Raw genomic sequence first — 22,302 nt, 5'->3', positions numbered from 1 at the left:
TAACTAAAATTGAAAAAGTGTTATATTAATATTTTTACGGAAGAGAGATTGGTAGTTTTTGTATTTAACAAAAATTAAATATTTGAAAGTAAATACAAATCTGTATTTGAGCGTAAATATTTGTATTAAATTAAATGTTTGAAAGTAAAATATCCATAAAGAGCCAGTACTTTAAATAGATAATGCGTATTTGGCTATAAATTATACTCCTTAAAATTTATTAATTGTTAATTGATTTGTTATATTTTGTCATTCATTGGACATGTAGTACAAAGGATGAATTTGGTAAAAAATTCTAATTTCACTCCCTAAATACAATATTTTAATCCTTTAGACTGAATTTGCAAAGGATTAGTAATTTCAGGGGAGGTTAGTGTAATTTTTCAAATCACAGGGGAGGTCAGTGCAAATGTCAGAAACCTCAAGGGAGGTTTCTGCAATTATCCCTATATATAAAAAGCTAATACTTCTTCTCCCAGGTTCAACCACGTGGCTGGATGAGGAGAGGGAGGAAAATTTTCTTCCGTTTATGCCCTGAGAATATTGAGTGGTTCTCCAAACAGTGTATCACTATTGAGGTCATTTTCATCTTTTCCCATGAAATTACTATCTTGCCCAAATAAAAATAACTAGCCCCAAAACAGTAACTAACTGTTGAGGGCTATTTTTGACTTCTCGTGAATAGCCTTTTGCTTTATTTCTCAGTTGCCATCTTTTATTAGATGTAGTTGCTATCACCTCTGTTGTTCTTCATTTCTTTGTCTTTGTTATCAAAGACAAGAAGTCATAGAAGTCAAACACTCAAATAAAAATCTGGAAGTGCACCGATGTGGCCGGAAAGCAAAACACTCCCTTTCTACTTCATTTTTACAACTTTAGCCCATAGGAGTCAAAAAGTCAAATAAAAATCTGGAAGTGCACCAATGGCAGGAAAGCAAAACACTCCAGATGCAGTTCATTTTACAACTTTGGCCCATCATTTTTTGTTTTCTTCTTCCTCACTCTCTCTCTTTCCCGTTTCTTTATTTTTCCTTTCTTCTCTTTCTGGTTCAACGAAGAAAAGTGACAAGAAGCCAAATCCATATTCCAATCTCTCTTTCTACTCATCCATATCCCAATCGTGGTATTGTTTCACAGAGTGTCAATTGTGGCTGCCCATCCATATCCCAACCATGCGATTATTTCCTCTCTCTCTCTGTTTCCCATTTCTTAATGTCTTGAGCCTAAATTTGATGTTTTGTACATACGGGCTTTTCTTTGGCTGATTGGTCGGTGGACTGATGCATTCATTTCTTACCTTTTTTAATGGAAAAAAAAAACAAAGGTGAAGGCAGAAATCATCCACTGGTTCTCATTCCCTTTCCCCATTTTCCCCCCAAATTATGGCTGCTTATCCATATCCCAATCGTAGTATTGTTCCACAGAGAGTCAATTGTGGTTGCCCATCCATATCCCAACCATGCGATTATTCCACAAAGAGTCGGGTATGAGGTATGATTTCTACCTATTACTAGAGATATAGGTTTGTCCTTTTGCCTTCCTTTTCATTTGCCAGTTCACAAATTATCAAGAGTCAGAAGAAAAATCTCTTAACAACTCATCAATTTTGTGTTGTTATCTATTGTGTTCATGATGCCTAATACCATTGCTAGGGATATAGATTTCTCCTTTTGTTTTTATTTCTGTTGCCCACTTGGCAAATTATCGACAGTGAAAAAAAAATTACTAACAACTGATAGAGTTTGTGTCTTTATATACATTAGGAACACAAACACTACTCACAAAAAAAATCAATGATTCTTCTTCCTTTTGCTCTGCAACATTTCCGAGTAAAGGTAACTACTCATGTTCTGTGCCTAATATTTTTCCGCACGAGTCTTGGAGAGATTGGATAATCTATATACTTTCTATTTTGGTTGCCAAATTTCTTCAGGGGTTTAATTGCACTTTGAAAGAATTGGTGCAGAAGAGCTTCTGATTTAGTGTTCACAGATTTCAGTTGTAAGTTCGTTTGCTTTCAGTTGTTACTTGTCGACTGAATTTTTTTTCCTTACTTTTTTTGTTATCGATTTTAACTTCCCTTGTGAGTATCAAGTCCATACATTGTAAGTTCTCCTATTTTTTTCCTCCAATTCAACGAATGTGGTATTTTTGAGTGGTGGATAGGATGGGATAGAAGGTTATGTAGATGAAATGAATTTTGGTTGTTGATAGAGCAGAGGAATGGTCTGATACTTGGTAATTACTTGTATGCATGTTTTTGGGGTCTAAAGTCGTGGATTTGCAAGTTGGACACGGATGCAAACTGCTTTTTATATATGTATAGGAAATGGAGAGAGGTGGCAGTTGGAATAAATATTGTGTCATTTTATGAATTTTTAATTTTGTCCTTAAAAATTAATTTTTACTCTTCTAATCGGATTTGCTAACATAATCTCCCATAACTCCCTTAAATATTATAACTACCAAATAAACTATAGCTGTTTTTAAAGAAAAAGTTACTAATAAATTGCAAATTTTTTATGAAGAATTTATATAAAATCTAATTTTGTAAAAACAAAATTAACATATTCATAAACATTAATAATTATTTCTAAACTGCACGTACATTGGGTGTACCCTTAACATTAGTCTATATAATATATATAAAGGGCGATTTAGTGTAAACATTATTTGTCACTCTTTGAACTTTCAATTTTACTCTTATAGAACAAAACATGTTTTACTTTAATTATTTACCTTAAACATACCTAATACTGAGCATTATAACTATCAATATAATAATTTTTATGTGAAAGAAATTTAAGAAATTAACTATTATTTTGGCAATGAAAAATTCATATAAAATTTACTTACCATAAACATTATACATCTATTTATTGAACACACACTGAGTGTACAAAAAACACTAATTTTTTTATTGTTTTACGTTCTCTTTGTTAATGTAATCGCTGGATATTGAAATAGATATGGACCATTCATTAGAAGACTGGGAGTGCATTTTCCATTAGGGTGTAATTTCATCTAACTGGCCATTAATTGTGTACAAATCAATTGATAACAGAATCTTTAGTTACCTTGTTCTTTTATGGAGGATAAAAGGTATTCTCTTGCTTGCTACTCATTTAACATATTAACAAAAATCTAATTACTGCTAATACCTAATAGCTTTTTAACTTTGGGTGTCTAACCTGAGTTGATGGATGGATGGACTAACCGAGAAGAAGAAAAAGGATGATGATAACTAAAAACACACTAATAAAACATTGCAAGTAGGCAAAGAAATCAGTAGGTGTACTGATAGACGCTCTTTGAAGTTGATTTTTCCAACTTAGAAAAGAGGCATAAACCAAAAAGGGGATTTTTTTGTTCCTTTTCTTTTGGGGAGAGGCCATTGTGTGTTCGGCAGATTGAGTTCATCTCTTGTTCTTGTCATTGTTCAGGTTCTAATATAATATTGGAAATCCTCAGATAGAAGCTTGAGGGTAGGTGTAGGTGGGTGGTATTTCTTAATATTTCAGCTGCTTTTCTCCTTAGCAGGTTGACATTCATTTAAAGTGTGCCTAATTATTTTTTTCCTCTTTCTAATTTTTTCTCATCTGAGTATAGTTTAAACATATTGGATAATTTGTATAATTTTACATTGATACCTTTCTTGTACATTTTATTTTGGTTGCCAACTTTGTTTAGGGGTTTAGTTACGATTTAAAAGAGTCGGTGCTAAAGAGCCTTTTGTTTGGGGTTGGCAGATTCGTATTAAGGAATTGGTTCAATTCAAGGTCATTCCTTCTATTCCTTCATTACATCTTACAATTTTCGTGCTTAAGTTTTGCTCTACTTGACTACACCCTGAAGAATATCATAACTGAATCTCTATGCTTACATCATTTTTCTTTCTCAGATTTTGCCTTTTACTATTCAATCACTCTAATTCGTTGAATATGACGGTGTCAAACAATTAATCTCATGTTTGTATCTCTTGGTCAGCTGCTTGTATCTAATAGTTTGGATTTCATATATATAGAAGTTAGCTTTACTCTTTTCATTAGCTACCATTAGTGACATTTCGTTACTCCTATTTTCATTAAAATGAAAAGAAAAAGGAATGTAAGTAAACCCTTTAGTTTAGTAGATGAGTGGTTCGATGAATGTTACAATGCTGAGGTTTCATTAAAAAGGATAGCTCTCATACAATAGAACAATGTGAAGAGTTATCAACAAACCTCCCATTTTCTCAGGCTCATCCTGCTAATCCAATCCATATGCATTGTGATACTACATATGTAGATATTCAGACCTCAGGAAATAACGCTCATCTAATTCGTCCTACCTTCCACTTTATGACAGACCCAAATAGTAACATCATTAGGAAGGATCATCAGAATTATAGTCATGAAGTTGTCCCTGTTTCTAAACATTTATCCTTTTCCAATGTCGTATCTATGCATGGATTAGATGGTTCTCATTTAAAGACCTTAAATCAATCAAATCATAACCAGCTCCTATTAACCTCTAATATTGACGAGGTTTATGCTCACTCTCACGGTTTGCCTTCCATCAATTTTACATGTATCCCTGAAATCTATACTTCTCATATCAAGAGCTGCCCTCAGCCTAATGATGTTGATCTTATGTCAAGCTCAAATAGAACATCTTCCTATCAAGACAGCTTTAATGAGAATTATAATCTCACAGTTACTCGACTTCATGATATAAGTGGAACAGCAAATGTTTCCACTTCTCAGCCACCTTCCTCAGTACTACCTCTCTCTGCTATTTTTTTTCATCCTCCTGCATATTATCTTGAAGAAAAAAGCTTTGAGAAAAAGAATTATAGAAGACAAGCATACATAAAGTGAAAATCTAAGAAATTACGTAGACATGTTTGCACTAAAATCCAACATGTACCAGCTCTGAGATTGGAAAGGATTGAGAATTGCACAGCTGCTACCAACTTTGCATTACAATCCGATGTACAATCACTAACCCAAAAAGGTAATGAATTCTCTATCTGAGATTTGTCTATTTCCACTTTCTTTTATAATTTTTTTATACAAAAAAAAGGTTTAAAAAAAAATCTCCAATATACTGGAAGTAACGTATGAATTTTTTCCTCCAATTTATTTTAGCTTCAAATATTCTAAACATTGCAGTGTTTGCCCAAGTATTGCTTTGCTACTACAACATTTTGTTTATTTTCAGTGGTTATTTATAATCAAAATATATATACATGCTTTTGTTCATTCATTTTTCATTACAACTTAGCTTCCTCTTTTAACTCACTATAATCATTGTCTTAACCGTAAAACACTATGAGTATTTTTAAAAAATTTTCAGACCATTTTTGCAAATTTATAAAAAAAATTTCCACACCATTTTTTGCAAATTTATATCACTGCTATCTAATTTTTAGACCATGTTTACTAAAACACCTTTTCAAACCATCTTTTCTAAATTCATAAAAACTTTCAGACCATCTTTAATACAGTCAATATGAAAAAAACACTATCAATAATTCTTCTGAAAAATCATTGATTCGATCATCGAAACAATCCTCCAATAATAACCATTCAGCTTTATACTCACTTCTCTTCAATTTTCGGATACAAAAATTTGCAAGATATTAGAATTACTAATCAATGAATGCAAATCACATTATAGGTAAGACGCATCCGAGTGGAAGAGATTTGCTAAGGTTGATACCTGATTACCCTGATAGGTTACCATTGGAGCCGCAGTGTCAGCATTGCGGAGCAAAGAAATTCTATTCTGAGACAATGAATTTCTGTTGTTCCGACGATGAAGTAGTTTTCTCTCAAAATAAACTCCCTAATATTCTAAAAGAGCTCTTAACTTCAACTTCGGAAGAAGCAAAAACCTTTAGAACTATGATTAGAACTTATAACAACCACTTTGGTGTCACCTCTTTTGGCGTTAAATATGACAAGAAACTCTGTAGAAGAAATAAAGGAATCTATACATTTAGAATTCAAGGGCAAATTTATCATTTTTTAAACAATTTAAACTCAGCCAATGATCATGGCGAAAACCTTCAATTATATTTTCATGATCCTGAAATTGAGTTAGCCAATTGAATAGCATCTTGCCCCAAGTTATCAGAAACTTTAGTTAAGAAACTCATGTGCGTGTTGGAAAACAATCCATACGCTAAATTTTTTCAAACTTTAAGTGGAGTGCCTAATCTTGATAATTATCACATTGTCCTAAAAAACATTCCTGGTCTAGACCAGAGAGTCTATAATAAACCTATAAGCTCACAAGTAGCAGCTTTGTGGATTGAAGGTGAAGACAATAGTCAAACAGGAAAGTGAGACATTAGAGTGCATACTCATAGTGAGACCTCAAAAAATATTCAATATTATTATGGATGTTATGATCCGCTTCAATACCCACTAATGTTTCCTTTTGGTGATCTAGGATGGCACCAAAGCATTCCCAAAAAGGGAATAAAGACACAAACTAAGAGATTGAGGAAAAAAAACTTACAACCGAATCTATTTGCCCCATCAATGTCTCTAATGTAGATGAATTCCTTGAGAATGAAGAGGCTAGTAAGTAAATACAAGTTTATTAATCAGCACTCTTTAATGTAAAATTTCACAAAAATATCAACTAATAAAAAATTTTCTTCTCACTTTACACAGTAATGAGTAGCTTTCAAGAAGATCCAGATTTCGTTTTCGTGCGAGAGTATTATGCTTATAAGCTCCAAATAAGGGATAACGATGAATCATTCATCCTCCACTTTGCAAGACTACTACAACAATACGTAGTAGATCAATATGTCAAATTAGAAAGCCAAAGAATTGACTTCTTTAGAAATCAACAAGAGGAAATACGAAAGGAATTTTTACAAGGAATCATTGATACTGTGACTATAGGTGAGACAGAAGCATCAAAAGTCGGTCAGCGAATCATATTACCACCCTCCTTCATTGGAGGACCAAGGAATATGAGACGCAAATATATGGATGCAATGACTTTGGTCCAAAAATTTGGAAAGCCAGATATCTTTATGACTATGACATGTAATCCTAATTGGCCAGAAATAAAAGAATATTCAATTCATGGAGAAAAAGCACAAAATAGACCAGATTTGCTTGCTAGAGTATTCCACTCAAAACTAGAAGTCTTAAAAGACGAATTACTGAAAAAATGTGTTTTTGGTGAGGTGGCTGCCTATACTTATGTAATTGAATACCAAAAACGAGGAATACCGCATGCTCATTTCTTATTAATATTAAAGTCCAAATATAAATTATATAATGCAGAAGAATACGATAGAATTGCAACTATTATTAATGTTGTTCCTACATACAAAGTTAGCGAATATCCGTACTCTTAGGTCCTTCATTACTCAACTTTGATTGAGCGCTACCTCGAACCAATTCCTTCAATGCTTCCATGTCCTTTCACCTTTGACAACTTTTCTGGTGCACATAAACATGCAGAATCTGATATTACTCTGATAAGTAAGTGTTATATAAAAAACATATCTCTGCAGAATTTTATCCAATTTTACATTCTTGGATACTTTCAAATCTGACTAACTACTTCAAACTATAGGTGTCAAAGCATTGGTCATATATGCCTTCCCTAAAAAAGAAACAATTCTAGATTCAGTCACAAGGGATTTTCTGATTGTGAATGAAGAGTAAGAAATCTCACCTCCCTCTATTACTTGACACATACATTATTATTTAACATCATCCTTTTTATTGAATCTTTATTGTTTAAAGGAAAAAGTTGATGCTTCTCACTTTATGGAATGGGTTCCAAGAGTATGAAGGCAATATCCTTGCAAACACCATTGCAATTGTTCCAATGATCGTTGCTATGAGAGTGAAAGTCTCTACTTTTAACAGTGAGTCCCTTACTCTAAAAATTCTGTATACATTCATTGCATATCACTCATATTTCTCACACATAAAAATCTTAATTCTCTACTTAAACAGGTTTGTCATTAACAACAATAGGACTATCATGCATTCTCATCAATCCACCAGTCCATGACGAATTGCCACTTCGTGAATGGTATAGCATCCATAAAGATGAAGTTAAGATTTTATTGGAAGCAAAATCATATAAATATCCAGAATTTCTGTTTCCACCGCCAAACCAAGAAGATATCAAGACCATTCATGATGCATTAATCTCATTCGGAACAGTAAGAACGCCCCAGTTTTTCCCTAACCAATCAGTTTTATCATTTTACACTTCAACTTTCAAGAAAATGAAACAGTAATACACCAGAGTTCAATTCATTTGCAGCAAAAAAACAGCATGGATAGGTGGTACAGTGCAATTATCATTTGGCCAAACTCGCTTTTGGTACACTGCATGCTCAAATTGTTTGAAAACTGTTGAAGCAGATACAGATTGGATCATAAAATGTTCATCATGCAGACAAGAAGCCGAAGTGGAACTAAGGTATTGTTTCTCATATAACCTGTTTAAAATTAACTCTTTTATACTATACATTGTACAATAAACTAAAACTTAGACATTGCACATAAGGTGTCGCATTGGAATAACAGTGACCGATCCAACTGCAAGCATTCAATGCTTAATATCTGGAAAAGAAGCTGAAAGACTGATACAATTGACTGCTGCGGAGCTTAAGGATGCAGAGGCACATATACATCAGCACACCTAACTTTCAAGTTTTCGTTCAACATTTATATACAGAAATACTAATATATAAACACTCACATTGATGCTTATCATTTCAGGGAATAACAATGAACCAAGAACTTTCTGCCATCATAAAAAAGTACAAGTTGATCTGTTTTATCAAAACATATGAGACAACTTTTCAAGGACAACTTCAAAGAAGAAATGCAATCATCAAAGCCTACCCAACAACTGAAGTCCCCAACATATCATTGGCTCTATTAGATTCACCAACAACTCTCCAAGCTTCAGAAACTGGAACAGCATCAAACACCAAGCAAAAACAGGTCGCAGAACAACAAACATTCACACCAACAGCCAAGTTGCTCCTTCAAGAAATAGCCGAATCCACTGCTACTAAAAAAAGCTTTATCACTAAATCAACAACTGCTGCAACAACCAGCCACAAACTGCTTGAAGACACTGCTACCTCAGCTTCACCAAATACCACCCCAATCGACGAAACTGCTGCTAGTCCAACAAAGAAACCAAAACAGGAAGGAAAAGGGAATTGAACACTCCTCAACCCTTACTAAAACCTTTTGATATTGCTAGAGAAGAACTTAGCAGGTCTATCGTGCCTAAATTGTAGTTTTAGAATCCATTGCTCCAATATTTTTTGATAGAGCAATGCATTCTAATACTTAGAATTACTACACCCTCCCTCACCTGCTAACGACTCCTATTACCAGAACCATAAACCTGTAAAGCCTAGGTTCATGACTTTGTCAAGCTGAAAATGCAGTATTAGAATCCATTGCTCCAATATCTTTTGATAGAGTAGTGCATTCTAATACTCATATGTCATATAAGCTTCTCTAGCAATCAATAATATATGCAGTACTTCTATACGTTTCAAATGAGCGGTTTACTTTTCATATAAGTTAAAAATTTACATATGCTTCTCCATATATCTACTCTATTGCACTCATTTAATTACAAGTTGAAAGTGTTAGTGCAGAAAAGTCTTTTATTTGGGATTCACAGATTTGTACTAAGGAATTGCTTCAATTTCAGGTCACTTTCTCCTCTTCCTTGACTACATGCTATAATGTTTGTGCCTAAGTTTTGTTATATTTCATCTATTACTCATAATTTTTTCAGTTGTAGGTTCATTTGATCTCACTTATTAACTGAACGTATGCTTTATACGATTATGGTGACACTGACTAATCAATAGATTGATATGTATTAAAAGCAAACAAGTATGATCAAGGAAGATCACCTACTTGCTGCAATCAAAGTTGATGCTTCTATCAGGGGACACAACCTATCAGTAAGCTTTCAAGAACTACCATGAATTGCATTTGAGTTCAGTTTTATTCAAAAGGTCAACGAAAAGACTGCAGCATGCTAGCATTATCTCATCTTAGTTCACTTTATCTTAACTTTGTTGGTAAATCCAAGGATCAGGAATTTGATAAAATGAAATTCAATGAGTGAAAATTGAGATGTCCTTTTTTGTGCTATATAAATTCTTATGTTCTAAATTATTGAATTTGGCATATACTGATTATCTATGGTTTACATTTCTAGCTGCATGGTTTTGTAAAGAAAGAGCAATTGAATGATGCCCTCACTAGCATGGACCTTCTGATCATTCCTGTTGGAGTTCATAGGAAACTAGCAATGACTAGAGATGACCTTTTTAATATCAATCTTGACATTGTTAGGACTCTATGAACGAATTTCAAAGTGCTGTACGAAAGCTATTGTTTGATATGGTGCCATTTAGGGCTGCAATGAACGTCACATGTTGCCATCAAACATTTGGGCTACAGGGAATTTCAAAGTATTTGTAAAGTTATGCACTATTGTTCTACGATTCAGTTAATTTTGTTTTGGTGTTGTTTAGGTATCTTTATTATCAATATTTGACAATTCAAAGTCCAACATGCTTGAATTAGCCCAAGATTTGAATTTTTTTTTGGGTCATAATTCTTGTTCGAGCTATACAAATTATTGTAAAACTGTGGAATTGTATGTGATCGAGCTATACAAATTATTGTAAAAATGTGGAATTGTACATGAGTGTGTATCTTTCTGTGTGAAAGAAACATTGTGTGCTGTGAGTTAATTAACTTGAGTTTATTGTGTTCTTCATTCATGTTTATTTTTCATATTGCATATGCGCTCATTTCTCCAGACTTTTTGCAAAATATGTGGAGGCATGCATGCACTTCATTATGGTCCAGAATGGCATAAGCTTTACATTCCTTCTTAAGGGCCTTTGTTGTCACTCAATATGAGAAATGATTAATTGATGTCTAAAATATGAGGACAAAAATTAATATGTCTTCATGATAAAATTTTTAGTGAACTTTACCATTGTGGTCTCGCCCCTTAACCACCTCAATTACCAATTACTTCAACACTTCAGTTCTACGAGTTATGCATTTGCATAGACACTTGAAGAATTTACATGTCATTGTTTAAAGAAATGAGAATACTAGCAAATTTTTCAATATTTTTCACACTATATATTGGGCAAGGCACAGCCAGAAAATCTCTAGTATATATATATACATATACACACACACATATGTACACACTGACCTTCAAACTATTTGTATTATTTTTTCCCTTATTTTGATTACAGTTTTATTTCGTATATATCACATCTAATATTTGGTTATTTTAAACAAAATTTTCAATTGATCTTCCATTCAATGTTTTTTTTTTCTTTTTTATGTTTAGTCGAATTAGGTCACATATAAATTGTTGTGTTATGGAGTTTTCGTAGAAAAATATACTACTATAATGCTTTGATATATATAAAATTAAAGGTGATTGAAAAATATAATTACAAAAAATGTTTTAAAATTTCAGTCCGAACAAAATGGGAAATCAAAAAATTTCTAGTTGGATTGATCTTAGATAATTGATTTTAGTAGATATTGTGCCATCAATAATGCATGTAGGACCTTGACAAAAAAAAATTTACAAATGAGAAATCAGAAATTAAACAAGTTAAGATTAGTTATGATAACTCCTTAATAGAATATAACTTCAGATATATGAATTTTCTTCATAGGGAAACCAATAATTTGTTTGATATCATTACAATTAACCCACATTATCGAGGGATTAATATATACAGATTATAATTGAACTTAAAAATTGGTGGAATCCAGTAATTTGGCAATAACAATAGCGAAAAAAATTCACAATTGTGCTAAGTCAACTTATCAAAATAGAGTAAAATGTCTTTGATTATAGAATTCATTAATGCAGTGGATATTAATGACGGTTCAATTTAGCCCAAAAAATTTATTGTTAGAGGACCATTATGTCCCATTTTTAAGATGGAGGATCAAACATGGATTAGTAAAAAAAATTTGAAGGATTATTTGGACGATTTGCTCTCCGCCATATGTTCTTCTATAACTTCTGCCCCACATACATCTTCAGCGAAGAATAGTGGTGGCGCGACATTTGCACGCGTCAAGTTAACGCCTTCATTCAGGCTAAGGATGAATTTGGTCTCTCACAATATTAAGAATCACGCTTTTGAACGAGTTTGAAGATCTATTTCATGGCCTGTGCCATTTGCTTGTAATTCTTTCACCAGTAAACTAAAGTAATTATCCCAACTTCACACTGGAGAGGGACCGGACTACGAGTTCCAAATCCAGCAATCTAGCATTTTTTAATAAAATTCAACAAATGTCACGGTTAGAACTTACTCTCATCAAATAATTTTTTTTTAAAAAAAAAAAACACAAAGGAATCAATGCTCTAAGTTGTTCTATTAGTAACTGTCGGTTTGAATTGTTATTTTTTGAAATTTTTATTCAAAAATGTATTACGAAGATATAATATATATCAGATAAAAAAATAATTTAGAAAACATGTCCACGAAAGATGTGAATTATTATTACTTTTTTTTTTACGAAAAATCACAATCCAAACAACAAGAAAGTCTACACTAGCCCCATTGCAATGACATGATTGAACAAGAAGATGTTGGACTCATTCGGAAACCTACTTAGCCAAAGATGCAATGAGGCGTGCAACTCAAATGAGTCTGGCCTGCGTCGTGACATGATCCTCCCTCGACCATGAAACGTGCTTGGTTAAACGTTCATTAAAAGTCCCATGACATGATTCTCCCTAGATCAGAAGCAAATCTTTTCCCTGCCAAACTCAAGATCTTTTGCCTTTTTGGAGTTAAAAGTCCTTTCCTCCTCGACTCCCTCCCTCTTGTCAGCCGTTTGCAATTTTTGTACATGTCAATTGACTCTCTTTAGTGGAGTTGGCCACCACCTTTAGTGTGGGATGGGAGGTTAAGGGTTCAACCCTTGCCTCTCATCAAAAAATGTCACTTAATGTGACATTGCTTAAGATCCATATGGGTGCACAGCGCCCGTATAGTCCGATGGTAGTTTAGTCCCCGTTGGTTCTTTGTGACCCTGTTGGGTCACCCTCTAGATTAGGACTAGAAGTAGGTGTAGATGTAGACGATTTGGGTCACCCTCTAGATTAGGACTAGAAGTAGGTGTAGATGTAGACGATGACAAGCGACAAAAAAAAAAAAAAAAATTGACATTTTGGCTTAAAAGTTAAAACCGGCGTGCGCGTGTCCATAAGGTTCCAAATTTCGGGTCCGTGAATTGAATTGGGGCAATGAGAGTGACGAGTGCGTGAGTTTTTGAAAAGCATTGGGGTCCTTTACCTCTTTTCATTTTCCTGGAAAGTTTGCTCCAAGACCACCTTATGTGGCAATTGAATTGACTCCTGCTTTTGGCTGAACCTATGAATGACGCAATTCCAAATGCATCCAATATTGCTATTATTGATGCTGTCTGGTTGCAGCTCCATTGAGTTAAAAATTCGTTGGTTTTCTTACTTTCTGCTTGCGCCAAAGTTTACATCCATCTTTAAGCTCTTTTTTTTTTTTTAAGCCTGATCTTTAAGCTGTTTTGCAGTTTCGACAACATTTAACAAGTGTAATTGCAGAAAACAGTAGGTTGAATTCAGCCCAGCTGGCTGACAATTAGGTAAAACAAAACACAGTCTTTTAACCACGAAAAGGTTAGCAAACTAGGATGTTTTCCCTAATTCCAAAATCAAATGCTAGGGACAATTATTTAGAAGATTAAGGTTGATGACTGAGCGTTACTAGCACTTGGAATTCCCGAGTGTAAAAGCTTCTTCATCTAGCAAGATCCCGCATCTGAAAAGAAGTCGTGCCTGATGAATATTTGATTCTTCAACGAGGAAGTTCATCTGTGTTGATGTCAAGCTTAAGCCTTTTCCCTTTCTGGACCTGATCAATTTCATCACTCCCTTTATCTTTCGTTCCATCACCATCTTCATCATCATCATTCATCTTCTTCCTCTTGACGTTGAGAAAGTTAAGCAGTCCTCCGAGGGAAACATCAGCATCATCACTCTTCATCAGTTCTTCCGCAACTTCTGCTGGAGTGACATTCATGCTCTCGATCAATTCTCCTATCTCCTCAAACTGCCAATGGTGATCTTTGATATCCAGGTAATTGGTGGCCAAGATCTTGAAACCTTCAGCTGTTAGATATGACATCGAAATGTGCATGTCCATTCGCCCTGCACGCAGCAATGCTGGATCAAGCCTGTCCCTGTTGTTGGTTGTGAATATGATGATTCGCTCATCCCCGCAGCTAGACCACAGACCATCTATGAAGTTCAACAGCCCTGACAGCGTAAACTGCATAACCACACAGCGTAAAATATTCGATCAGGGTTTAAATCGTTCAAACGAGTCTTCCAGAACGTATTAAGACTTGAGAGAGGAAATAAAAGAAGGACATAGGAAACTCTGTAGATCTATCATTCCCCTTCAAATTCGCATAAAGTTTCTAGCACTTAAAATTGGCAACATGATCACACTCTTGCATTACCCGGCATGATCGAACCTGTTCATGAACACAGAGTGAAAGTAATATGTCACCAACCAAGATACAAAATGTCCCCCCCCCCTTCCCTCTCTTCTCAAGTGAATTTACTACTGTCATTTGGCATTTTGCAACACATCAACTAATTAATGGTCCATTTCTACTTTTCGAGAGATTCATGTCAGTTCTTGTCTTCGTAAGTTTCTGGATCCTAGGAGTTTAAATTCATTGCAGTGTAAAGCACCAAAAATCCAGGCCATGACAATAATGCGGTACATGGAAAGAAATAGAGAGTAATTGCAAGTTGCAACACGGCCAAGGGCAAAAAATTGAACTGCCAAACTAAATATTGCATCATCGTACCTAAATGAATGCTTGCTTTTTCTTAATGGCCAAAAAGACGCTGGATCCCACTCTTCCCCTCCAAAAAAAGAACAAAAAAAAGAAGAAGGAATAATTGGAGACAGAAAAATTACCTGGGGTTCCCTTGGACGTCCCTCTGCATGTGCAGATGGCCCCTTTCTATCAGGCAACTCCACACCGCAATCAATATCTTCTATAACGAGTATGGAACGATTTGCAGTCTTGAGCAACAATCTCCTCAAATCAGAGTCACGTTTTATATTTGCAAGCTCAAGATCATATATATCAAACCTCAGATAGTTAGCTATTGCAGCTATCAAACTCGACTTTCCGGTCCCTGGAGGGCCATGCAACAAGTAGCCTCTTTTCCATGCTTTCCCGACCTTCCTGTAAAAATCTTTCCTCCTTACAAATCTATCCAAATCTTCAATAATTGCTTTCTTCAGCTTTGCATCCAATGCGATCGTGTCAAAGGTGGAGGGATGTTCGAGGTTGATGGATTCCCACGCTATTGATGATGAATAAGAGATGGAAGACAAAGTATGCAACTTTACAACCTTCTTTTCAGCTTTGATGTCCTTGGATCTTCGTAGGACGTAAGGAACATAGGAGCCCAAAATCTTTTCCTTGTGCTTTCTGTTAAAACTAAGCTCAAAGTATCTTTTCTCGAAGTCTGAGAAAAAATGACCAGAATCATCATCCACAAGCTTTGAAGGACCCTTTTTCCTCTCTTCACAACAGAACCTCCAAACAACTTCAACCCCATCATAGTAATCAACCATTTTTTCACAGTGAGCAAATTTGATGTTTATGCTTGCCTCTTTGGGACGTTTGGTGATCTTGAGACATTCAATGCTGGAATCAATCTTGCTGTAGAGATATATTTCAGCAGCATTGTATATTTCATTGTTTGATATCCCATCATTCTCCTCAATAACTACAACCAACTTCGAGGACCTAGGCTTGAAATAGTACCTGATGGCAGAGGAAATACAGTTTTGTACCGGACGGGGTACAAATTGATTTAGCACTGTCTGAAACAGCATGATAGAAGCTGATAATGAGGCATATGCTGAGAAAACTGATGATGGCGAAGGTATTGCTGTGAAAGTCACCATTTTCTTTTTAACAAAATCTGATCTTCAACCACTGCTCAAAACCTTCTCACACAAGAGAACCAAGATCATTGCTTCTTATACTTGGAATGAGGACTTTTGAAAAAAAATCTGCTAGTAAAAAAGCATTGCCCTTTTCTTCTTTTCTCGGTGCAAATCAAAATCAAGAAAGGAAAAAGGAGGAGAAAAGAGATAAAGCAACTCACTGTTGAGCCCACGAATTCTTTGTGCGATTGGAGGAAAGCCTGGCGTAAAAGCAGCGTGATAGCAACAGCAATACGTGCCAAAACTAAAAGATGTATGGTAGGTGCGTAACTAGGAAGGAAAAAGTTAAGCAGTCGTGCTTGCTGATGCCGCTTATACTATTTAATCTCTTTACTGACAAAGATACAAAAATGTCACTCACTCATTGGCCCATATTTTGCTCAATTCCCCATGGATCATACATGTGGAAACTGAATCGTCTGTATTCACCTTCACAGTTCTCATGCCACTGTTAGAATGACTCTCCTGCATGGGGGAAGGAGGTGAGAGCTGATATCACAAAAGTTCTTCAACATTTAACCCCAAAAAGCACAAAGTTTTGTGGAAAGCAGTTGTAAAGGTATAAACCGAGGTCATTGAATTGCGTAGATTTCATCACTCATAACAAGCTTGTCAGCTATCAACTCCTACCACTACCTAACTTCACGAATTTGAATTATTTAATTTGAGTTAGATGGCAAAAGGTACCGTCCTCTGACTGGTGTGTATTATTCAATTCTCTTGAAAGAGTTTAAAGTTTATGCCATTACTGGTTTTTTATACTTCAGTGATTCTCTTGACCGAGATGGGTACAGAAGCTGATCTTATTAAATAAAGTTCATTGTCGCTTATCGTTTACGTTCAACCCAAAATAGCTAGAAGCTTTTGGGTAAATTCTTGTGGAATTAAATTAAGGCTAGGCTTATTTCTTATGAATACGAGAATGTTGTATAATAAAATGTGTTTTAGGTGTGATAATCTTATACTAACAACACATTTTCTTAGTTTTTATGAATTTGAGATTGTCTATAATCGTAGAGATCCTTTGAGGTTCCGCGTCTGTGTTTTGATGTTTCTATCATTATTATAGTACTACTAATTACCAGGAAACATGCTCAGTAACGAAAAAGAGGAAAGAGAGTTAAAAAAAAAAAAAAAAACCGAAAAAGGCAGCCGCCAAAATGGAAATAACTCAACAAGTCTTTCGTCTTTTTTTTTTTTTGGTTTAAAAAAAGAAAAGAAAAGAAAAACTCGACAAGTCTCGCCAGTAGTCTCTCGTATTCAGGCACGAGTTTGTAAAGGAGTTTAAAGCAGATCTTAAAGACAACAGTAAGAGTAAGGTGTGCAGTGCTATTCGGTATTGGGAGTTGGGACCCACTACTTGTTCTTGCCTCCAGAGAAACTGAGTGAGTGCAATGTATCTCCATCCAATCATTTGGAAAGTGTTTTTAAAATAATTACGTAAGAAGAAAATATAGTTGGAGTGATCAAAAAATAATTAAAAAACATATTTATGTGCAATTAAAATAAATTTTCCAAATAATGAACTATTCCAACAAATGGATTAGTTGGGATAGCAAAATATATACTGTCTTTGATGCTCAAGAAAGGAAGCAGAATAGATCAAAGGTAATTAATTGAATTTTCTTTTGGATGCTGTTTGCTCTTTTTTTTTTTTTTTTTTTTTAAACAACAATGATGATATTTTTATAACATTTTTTACAGGAAGGGGAAGCCAATATAAAAATCTGATTAAATCAAAAGAATACCCTGACACCTCTCCCTTTGAAGAGCACCCCTTTGGCGGTTTAACGATGGTGGTTCAGTTGCCAGGTCTGTACAAGTAGCTCAGTTGCTACGATTGGTGGTTAACAATGCTGATTCAATTGCTAGGTCTGTACAAGCGGTTCTTTTTTTTTTGGTCAAAATGTACAAGCGGTTCAGTTGCCCCCTTTTACTGGGGGCGGGGGATCAGCTGCTTTTGTGAGAAGAAAATGTGGTGTCGTTGTTCACGAAAAGCCAAAAAAAAATGATTAGTTTACATACAAGTATCATTTGTCACAACCTCTTCCAAAAACACACAAACTTGCTTAAGTTGGTCTGATTTAGTTAACCTCTTCCACAGATCACAGATAGAAGTCAAATCAATTTTCTTCAGAAAACAAAGTGGGTATGCCATGGTAAAAAGACAAACGTGGATGTATAAAAATTTAACAAAGAAAATAAAACTTGGAAATGGGTAACAAAGAGTCAGCTTCATGCCCAGCGTCTATCTTCAGTCTAGCATCCAAATCTAAGGGTTGATAACTGAGAACCATAGACCACAGCCCAAGTCAATGTCCAAATTAAAGCTCTCGAATCGGAGCATTCCACACTTTGTCGCAACCCACAGATCCATAATACTACCACAACCCCTCAATCCTTCCTCAGTTCCATATATTCACGTCTAGTTCCCTCAGCGTTCAAGACCACAATTTCCAGCTTGTCGCCCTACAAGCACCATAAATATGGTAAAACAAAAATAATAGGCAAGACTGTACAACATGAAAGGGGAGAAACAAGTTAACCACAGTCCACACAAATGCATTGATCAGGTGGTCTGACGGTTTATAAGGAACTCTACACCACCATTCAAGAACAACTTTCAAGTAAACCAGGCCATCTAAGAGTTGATGTTGCAACAGAAAATTTTCAACACAACATCACTTGCAACTGAGACATCAAACACCGCTACATAGCCCAGGTGAAGTCTGGAAATGCACCTTAAGACCAAAAATGTTTATCTGGCTACCAACCCAACACAAACCCCAGTTCACGACCAAACAAACGGGGAAAAGAAAAAGGGAGCAAGCAGGGAATAGCCATTTTCCTGTGCATGACTAAGACATACTTCTAGATGACAAAACATGAGCTTTTCACACATATCCAATAGACATGGTTTACTTACAAAATTCATTAAGTAAACACCAATAAGCAGATCCCACCACAAGGTATCATTTATCTTTGTTAAAGAACCACCTTACAGAGTTTGCAATTAACTTCATTGGGCTAAATCAAATTAGAAGTTTCACACTCTTTCTGCCCTGTGGACATGGGATTTACAATGGAAACTTATAGAAATTGTTCTGAGGTTTCTTGAATGTTCCCAATTAAGAATAACATCAGAAAGGAAACAGGCAGAATCAACTTACGGTGTAGATATCTCTTTCTGTTGCAGAAGCAAAACATGTCTTTACCAGGTCAATGGCTTCAGATTCAGAAAGTGGTGTAACAGCATCCTGATAACTCATGATTCTCAACTTTGTCAGAATAAACAAAAAAATTACCAAACTATATTGTTAAAATTTAGAGAGAAGCTAGACCTTTGCAGGTAATAAGAGAGGGCTAGGAGACTTTAGCTGGTTGTCCAAGAAAGGCATGATCAATGTAGAACCAGAACCTTGTGAACTATATCCAACCCTCTCATAGGATCCAACAGCGTCATATGTGAAGACACACCCCTTCCCTAGTGTTGTTTAACAATGCCAAAAGGCTCGATGAAAATTGGATATGAATAAAGTGGATCAAAAATACATCTGTCAATGAAAGCATACCCTGACTATCAAGCCCCCCCAGAACATTAAAAGCATAGTAAGGAAAGAAGCGCTTGTAGTAAAGGGTGTTCGACAGCAACTGAGCCATGGCAGGAGTGCTCATTTGTTTATTGTGCTGATGCTGATAGATCTACATTTGAGGAAGAAAGCATGAAAACATCAGTTATAGCACAATAGTTCACTCTCACTTGCAGAAGGACAATTTTGGTTATAATGAGTCGTCAAAGCACAGTATGTTGTGATAATATTTACAGATTTTTCCAATGATTTAAACAGAACCCTCTTTTCAAAATTTTTTTTTTTAATCCTAAGAAATTCTTGAAAAAAACAACAACAACAACAACAAAAGTAATCAACTAAGGGAAAACACAATCTGTCCAGAACCTCTTCGACAAAGACACAGTAAGGAAGAAAATGCTGCATAAGTAGAATGCTACACAGTAAGGAAGAAAATGCTGCATAAATAGAATGCTTACAAAGAATACTACTCCAGTGTTTTTTCTATCTCCTCAAGGAAAACTCATTTCCTATATATTGCATCCAAAAATATGACAGTAGCTTCCCACAGGAAATCATCATTTGTTCATATTAGAGCATGTGGAACTTAAATAGCACGTTGAGGAACAAATACTAAAAGCTAATTATTGAAGGTTTGCTCACAGGACTTCTATTATACCAGATAAGAGCAAGTCATTCATGAACAGCAGACACCTCAGGATAAAAGAAACTCTGCAAACTTATTTCATGTCAACTCCATAAGTAGTCTCCTCCCCCACCCCCCACCCCCCCCCCCCAAAAAAAAAAAAAGGTTAACTGGCAATGCCTGAAATTTGTTATCCAATGAAGGACATTATATTGTCCTCTCTGCCACCATGACCGACTCCATATCTACATGTGCAGTAATTAAAATCATCAAGAAACAAGTAGAAATGTAATGTACTGCTGAAGGCTTCAACTTTCAAAAAATAGACCCTAATTTAATAGGCACTGAAGGCAGTCACAGTACACAACACAGCAAACTAGTTATGCACTTTACAATCAAATGATTGATGAAAGAAAAAGCAACTAAAATCAGGATGTCTAGATTTCTGAAACCTTACCAGATGCCTTGCTTCTAAGTGCTTTTGCAAAGCTCTTACATCAGCCTGAAATCCAGAAGATGCCATGGCACATTTGTCCGCCCTGGATAAATCAGAATGAGTGACAAAGTTGAAAACCATGTGAAATTGAATAAGAGAAGAACTTTGACATCTCATTGATAAGATCAAAAGCGAAAAGCTAAATGCGGTATCCTACCTCTACATGCGTAAGTAACCCATTTACTAAAAATAGAAAAATCTTCACCATGGAATGATTAGCCAATGCTCTCAGCACAAGTTCCCGTGCGAAAACAAGATTTCATAAAAGTGATGCACATCCAATGTCCTTTGCCCTTAAATTGCCCTGAATCAGGTTCACATGGACTAAATTTTTACTACATTTCAAACAAAAATAAATTGCATTTTGACTAAAAAAAAAAAAAACTACACCAAATTCAACGCTAGCCAACGTCCAACCTCCAATTCTTCCATAAATACCCAAGTACATTAGCGACTCATTTAGCTCAAAGTTTTCAATCTTTCCTTTCATTCATCCACCATCCTTTTATTCATCCCCGAATCTCCCATTCCCTAGTATGCTTCAGATTCAAATCAAAGTAAAAAAACTTATATAGACATGCGTTAAGAACACTACATGTGGAAGAAATCTTTGGTTAAAAGAAACAGAATTAATATGCTGTCCCAAATACAAGGCAGGTTTTAAAGTAAAATTTCTACGTCGAGAAGAGCAATTCTAATGACAGTCCTAGCTCACCTCGCAAATAATGACAACTTACAATTTAGCGATTTTGGAGTAATCCCGGGTTAATATATTGTATCCCGAAGCCATTCTCGTGTCGGCCGCAACAACACAATAATCTGCACCGGCAATTGCGACACAAGTGCTGCAGACAAGTACATATATAATCAAAAGTTACATCACAGAAAAGAGAGAGAGGAGTGGATAACGAAAAGAAAAAAAAAAAAAAGACGGATCAAAATAAAAAAAATTTACCCTCCATTGTTGTCGTAAGGAGACCAATTAGCTTGTTCTTTCGTCATCTTGATTTAATTAGGGAGTAGAGAAGGAGAGGTCAAGCTAGGGCTTTGGAGAAGATTTCCCGAATTGAAGAAGACGGGAAAAAAGTGTCACAATTTTTTGAAAAAATAATAATAAATTGCGAATTCTTCTACCTACGTCGACTAATCGAAGATCAAATCAGCATCCCATTTAAGTCAGCTTGTAGCAAGCTGACTATTTTGCTCTCGTAAATGACATGAAATTGCAACTTTACCCTTTTCAGACTTACCGTAGGGTTAATTGGACCTCAGTGTCTGGGCCATAGGCCCAACTGAAAAGCACAACTTTGTTCTCCCATGCTTACGTTCATATATTTTTCTTTTCTTAATTAACTATACTTTCTAAAACTTTAACACCTAAACTATTATATATCTTAATGAGACACTCATTAGACAGTTTGATCGATTATAATGATCGACTTAATAAATTATTCAATTTTTTTAACAAGTGAAGTGCCCAACGCACTAATTAGTGCACCTA

General features: G+C 35.2%; 2 protein-coding genes and 1 long non-coding RNA gene across 6 annotated transcripts; 1 reads left to right on the top strand and 2 right to left on the bottom strand.

The window, feature by feature from the left end:
• Window positions 1–789: 789 nt before the first annotated feature.
• LOC140010438 (uncharacterized) lies at window positions 790–10,582 on the top strand. Of its 3 annotated transcripts, XR_011817737.1 has the most exons (11): window positions 790–1,491; window positions 1,764–1,835; window positions 1,934–2,001; window positions 3,691–3,779; window positions 7,588–7,675; window positions 7,761–7,885; window positions 7,977–8,188; window positions 8,293–8,451; window positions 8,539–8,653; window positions 8,754–9,970; window positions 10,231–10,582. It is a non-coding gene; the product is annotated as an uncharacterized lncRNA (long non-coding RNA). The 3 variants fall into 3 exon arrangements; XR_011817736.1 differs by having other exon boundaries at window positions 8,539–9,970; XR_011817738.1 differs by lacking the exon at window positions 1,764–1,835 and having other exon boundaries at window positions 8,539–9,970.
• Window positions 10,583–13,647: 3,065 nt separating this feature from the next.
• Window positions 13,648–16,330, bottom strand: LOC113699977 (AAA-ATPase At3g50940). Of its 2 annotated transcripts, XM_027220358.2 has the most exons (3): window positions 15,044–16,330; window positions 14,574–14,588; window positions 13,648–14,380 (listed from the first exon to the last, which is right to left on the bottom strand). In XM_027220358.2, exons 1-3 carry the CDS (start codon window positions 16,046–16,048, stop codon window positions 13,907–13,909), a joined length of 1,494 nt encoding a protein of 497 aa, XP_027076159.2. In that variant the 5' UTR covers window positions 16,049–16,330; the 3' UTR covers window positions 13,648–13,906. The 2 variants fall into 2 exon arrangements, with proteins under 2 accessions (XP_027076159.2, XP_027076160.2); XM_027220359.2 differs by lacking the exon at window positions 14,574–14,588 and having other exon boundaries at window positions 15,044–16,320.
• Window positions 16,331–18,155: 1,825 nt separating this feature from the next.
• LOC113699978 (proteasome subunit beta type-1) lies at window positions 18,156–21,953 on the bottom strand. Its single transcript, XM_027220360.2, has 7 exons — window positions 21,757–21,953; window positions 21,539–21,646; window positions 20,763–20,844; window positions 19,663–19,792; window positions 19,432–19,574; window positions 19,261–19,347; window positions 18,156–18,559 (listed from the first exon to the last, which is right to left on the bottom strand). The coding sequence occupies exons 1-7, from the start codon at window positions 21,801–21,803 to the stop codon at window positions 18,485–18,487; spliced, it is 672 nt and encodes a 223-aa protein (XP_027076161.1). The 5' UTR covers window positions 21,804–21,953; the 3' UTR covers window positions 18,156–18,484.
• Between the last annotated feature and the right edge of the window lie 349 nt (window positions 21,954–22,302).

This window comes from Coffea arabica, chromosome 7c (assembly GCF_036785885.1).
Source record: "Coffea arabica cultivar ET-39 chromosome 7c, Coffea Arabica ET-39 HiFi, whole genome shotgun sequence".
NCBI classification, from domain to species: domain Eukaryota; kingdom Viridiplantae; phylum Streptophyta; class Magnoliopsida; order Gentianales; family Rubiaceae; genus Coffea; species Coffea arabica.
The sequence above is the reverse complement of the archived record's forward strand: the minus strand, read 5'-3'. Positions and strand labels throughout refer to the sequence as shown.

What these genes read in the sequence shown, in the direction of transcription:
- LOC113699977 (XM_027220358.2), bottom strand. Translation starts at nt 16,048, where the DNA reads ATGGTGACTTTCACAGCAATACCTTCGCCATCATCAGTTTTCTCAGCA.
- LOC113699978 (XM_027220360.2), bottom strand. Translation starts at nt 21,803, where the DNA reads ATGACGAAAGAACAAGCTAATTGGTCTCCTTACGACAACAATGGAGG. An exon ending in CCTTACGACAACAATGGAGG is followed by an intron (nt 21,647 to 21,756) that starts GTAAATTTTTTT and finishes ACTTGTCTGCAG; the next exon opens with CACTTGTGTCGCAATTGCCG. An exon ending in ACTTAGAAGCAAGGCATCTG is followed by an intron (nt 19,793 to 20,762) that starts GTAAGGTTTCAG and finishes CCTCAAATGTAG; the next exon opens with ATCTATCAGCATCAGCACAA.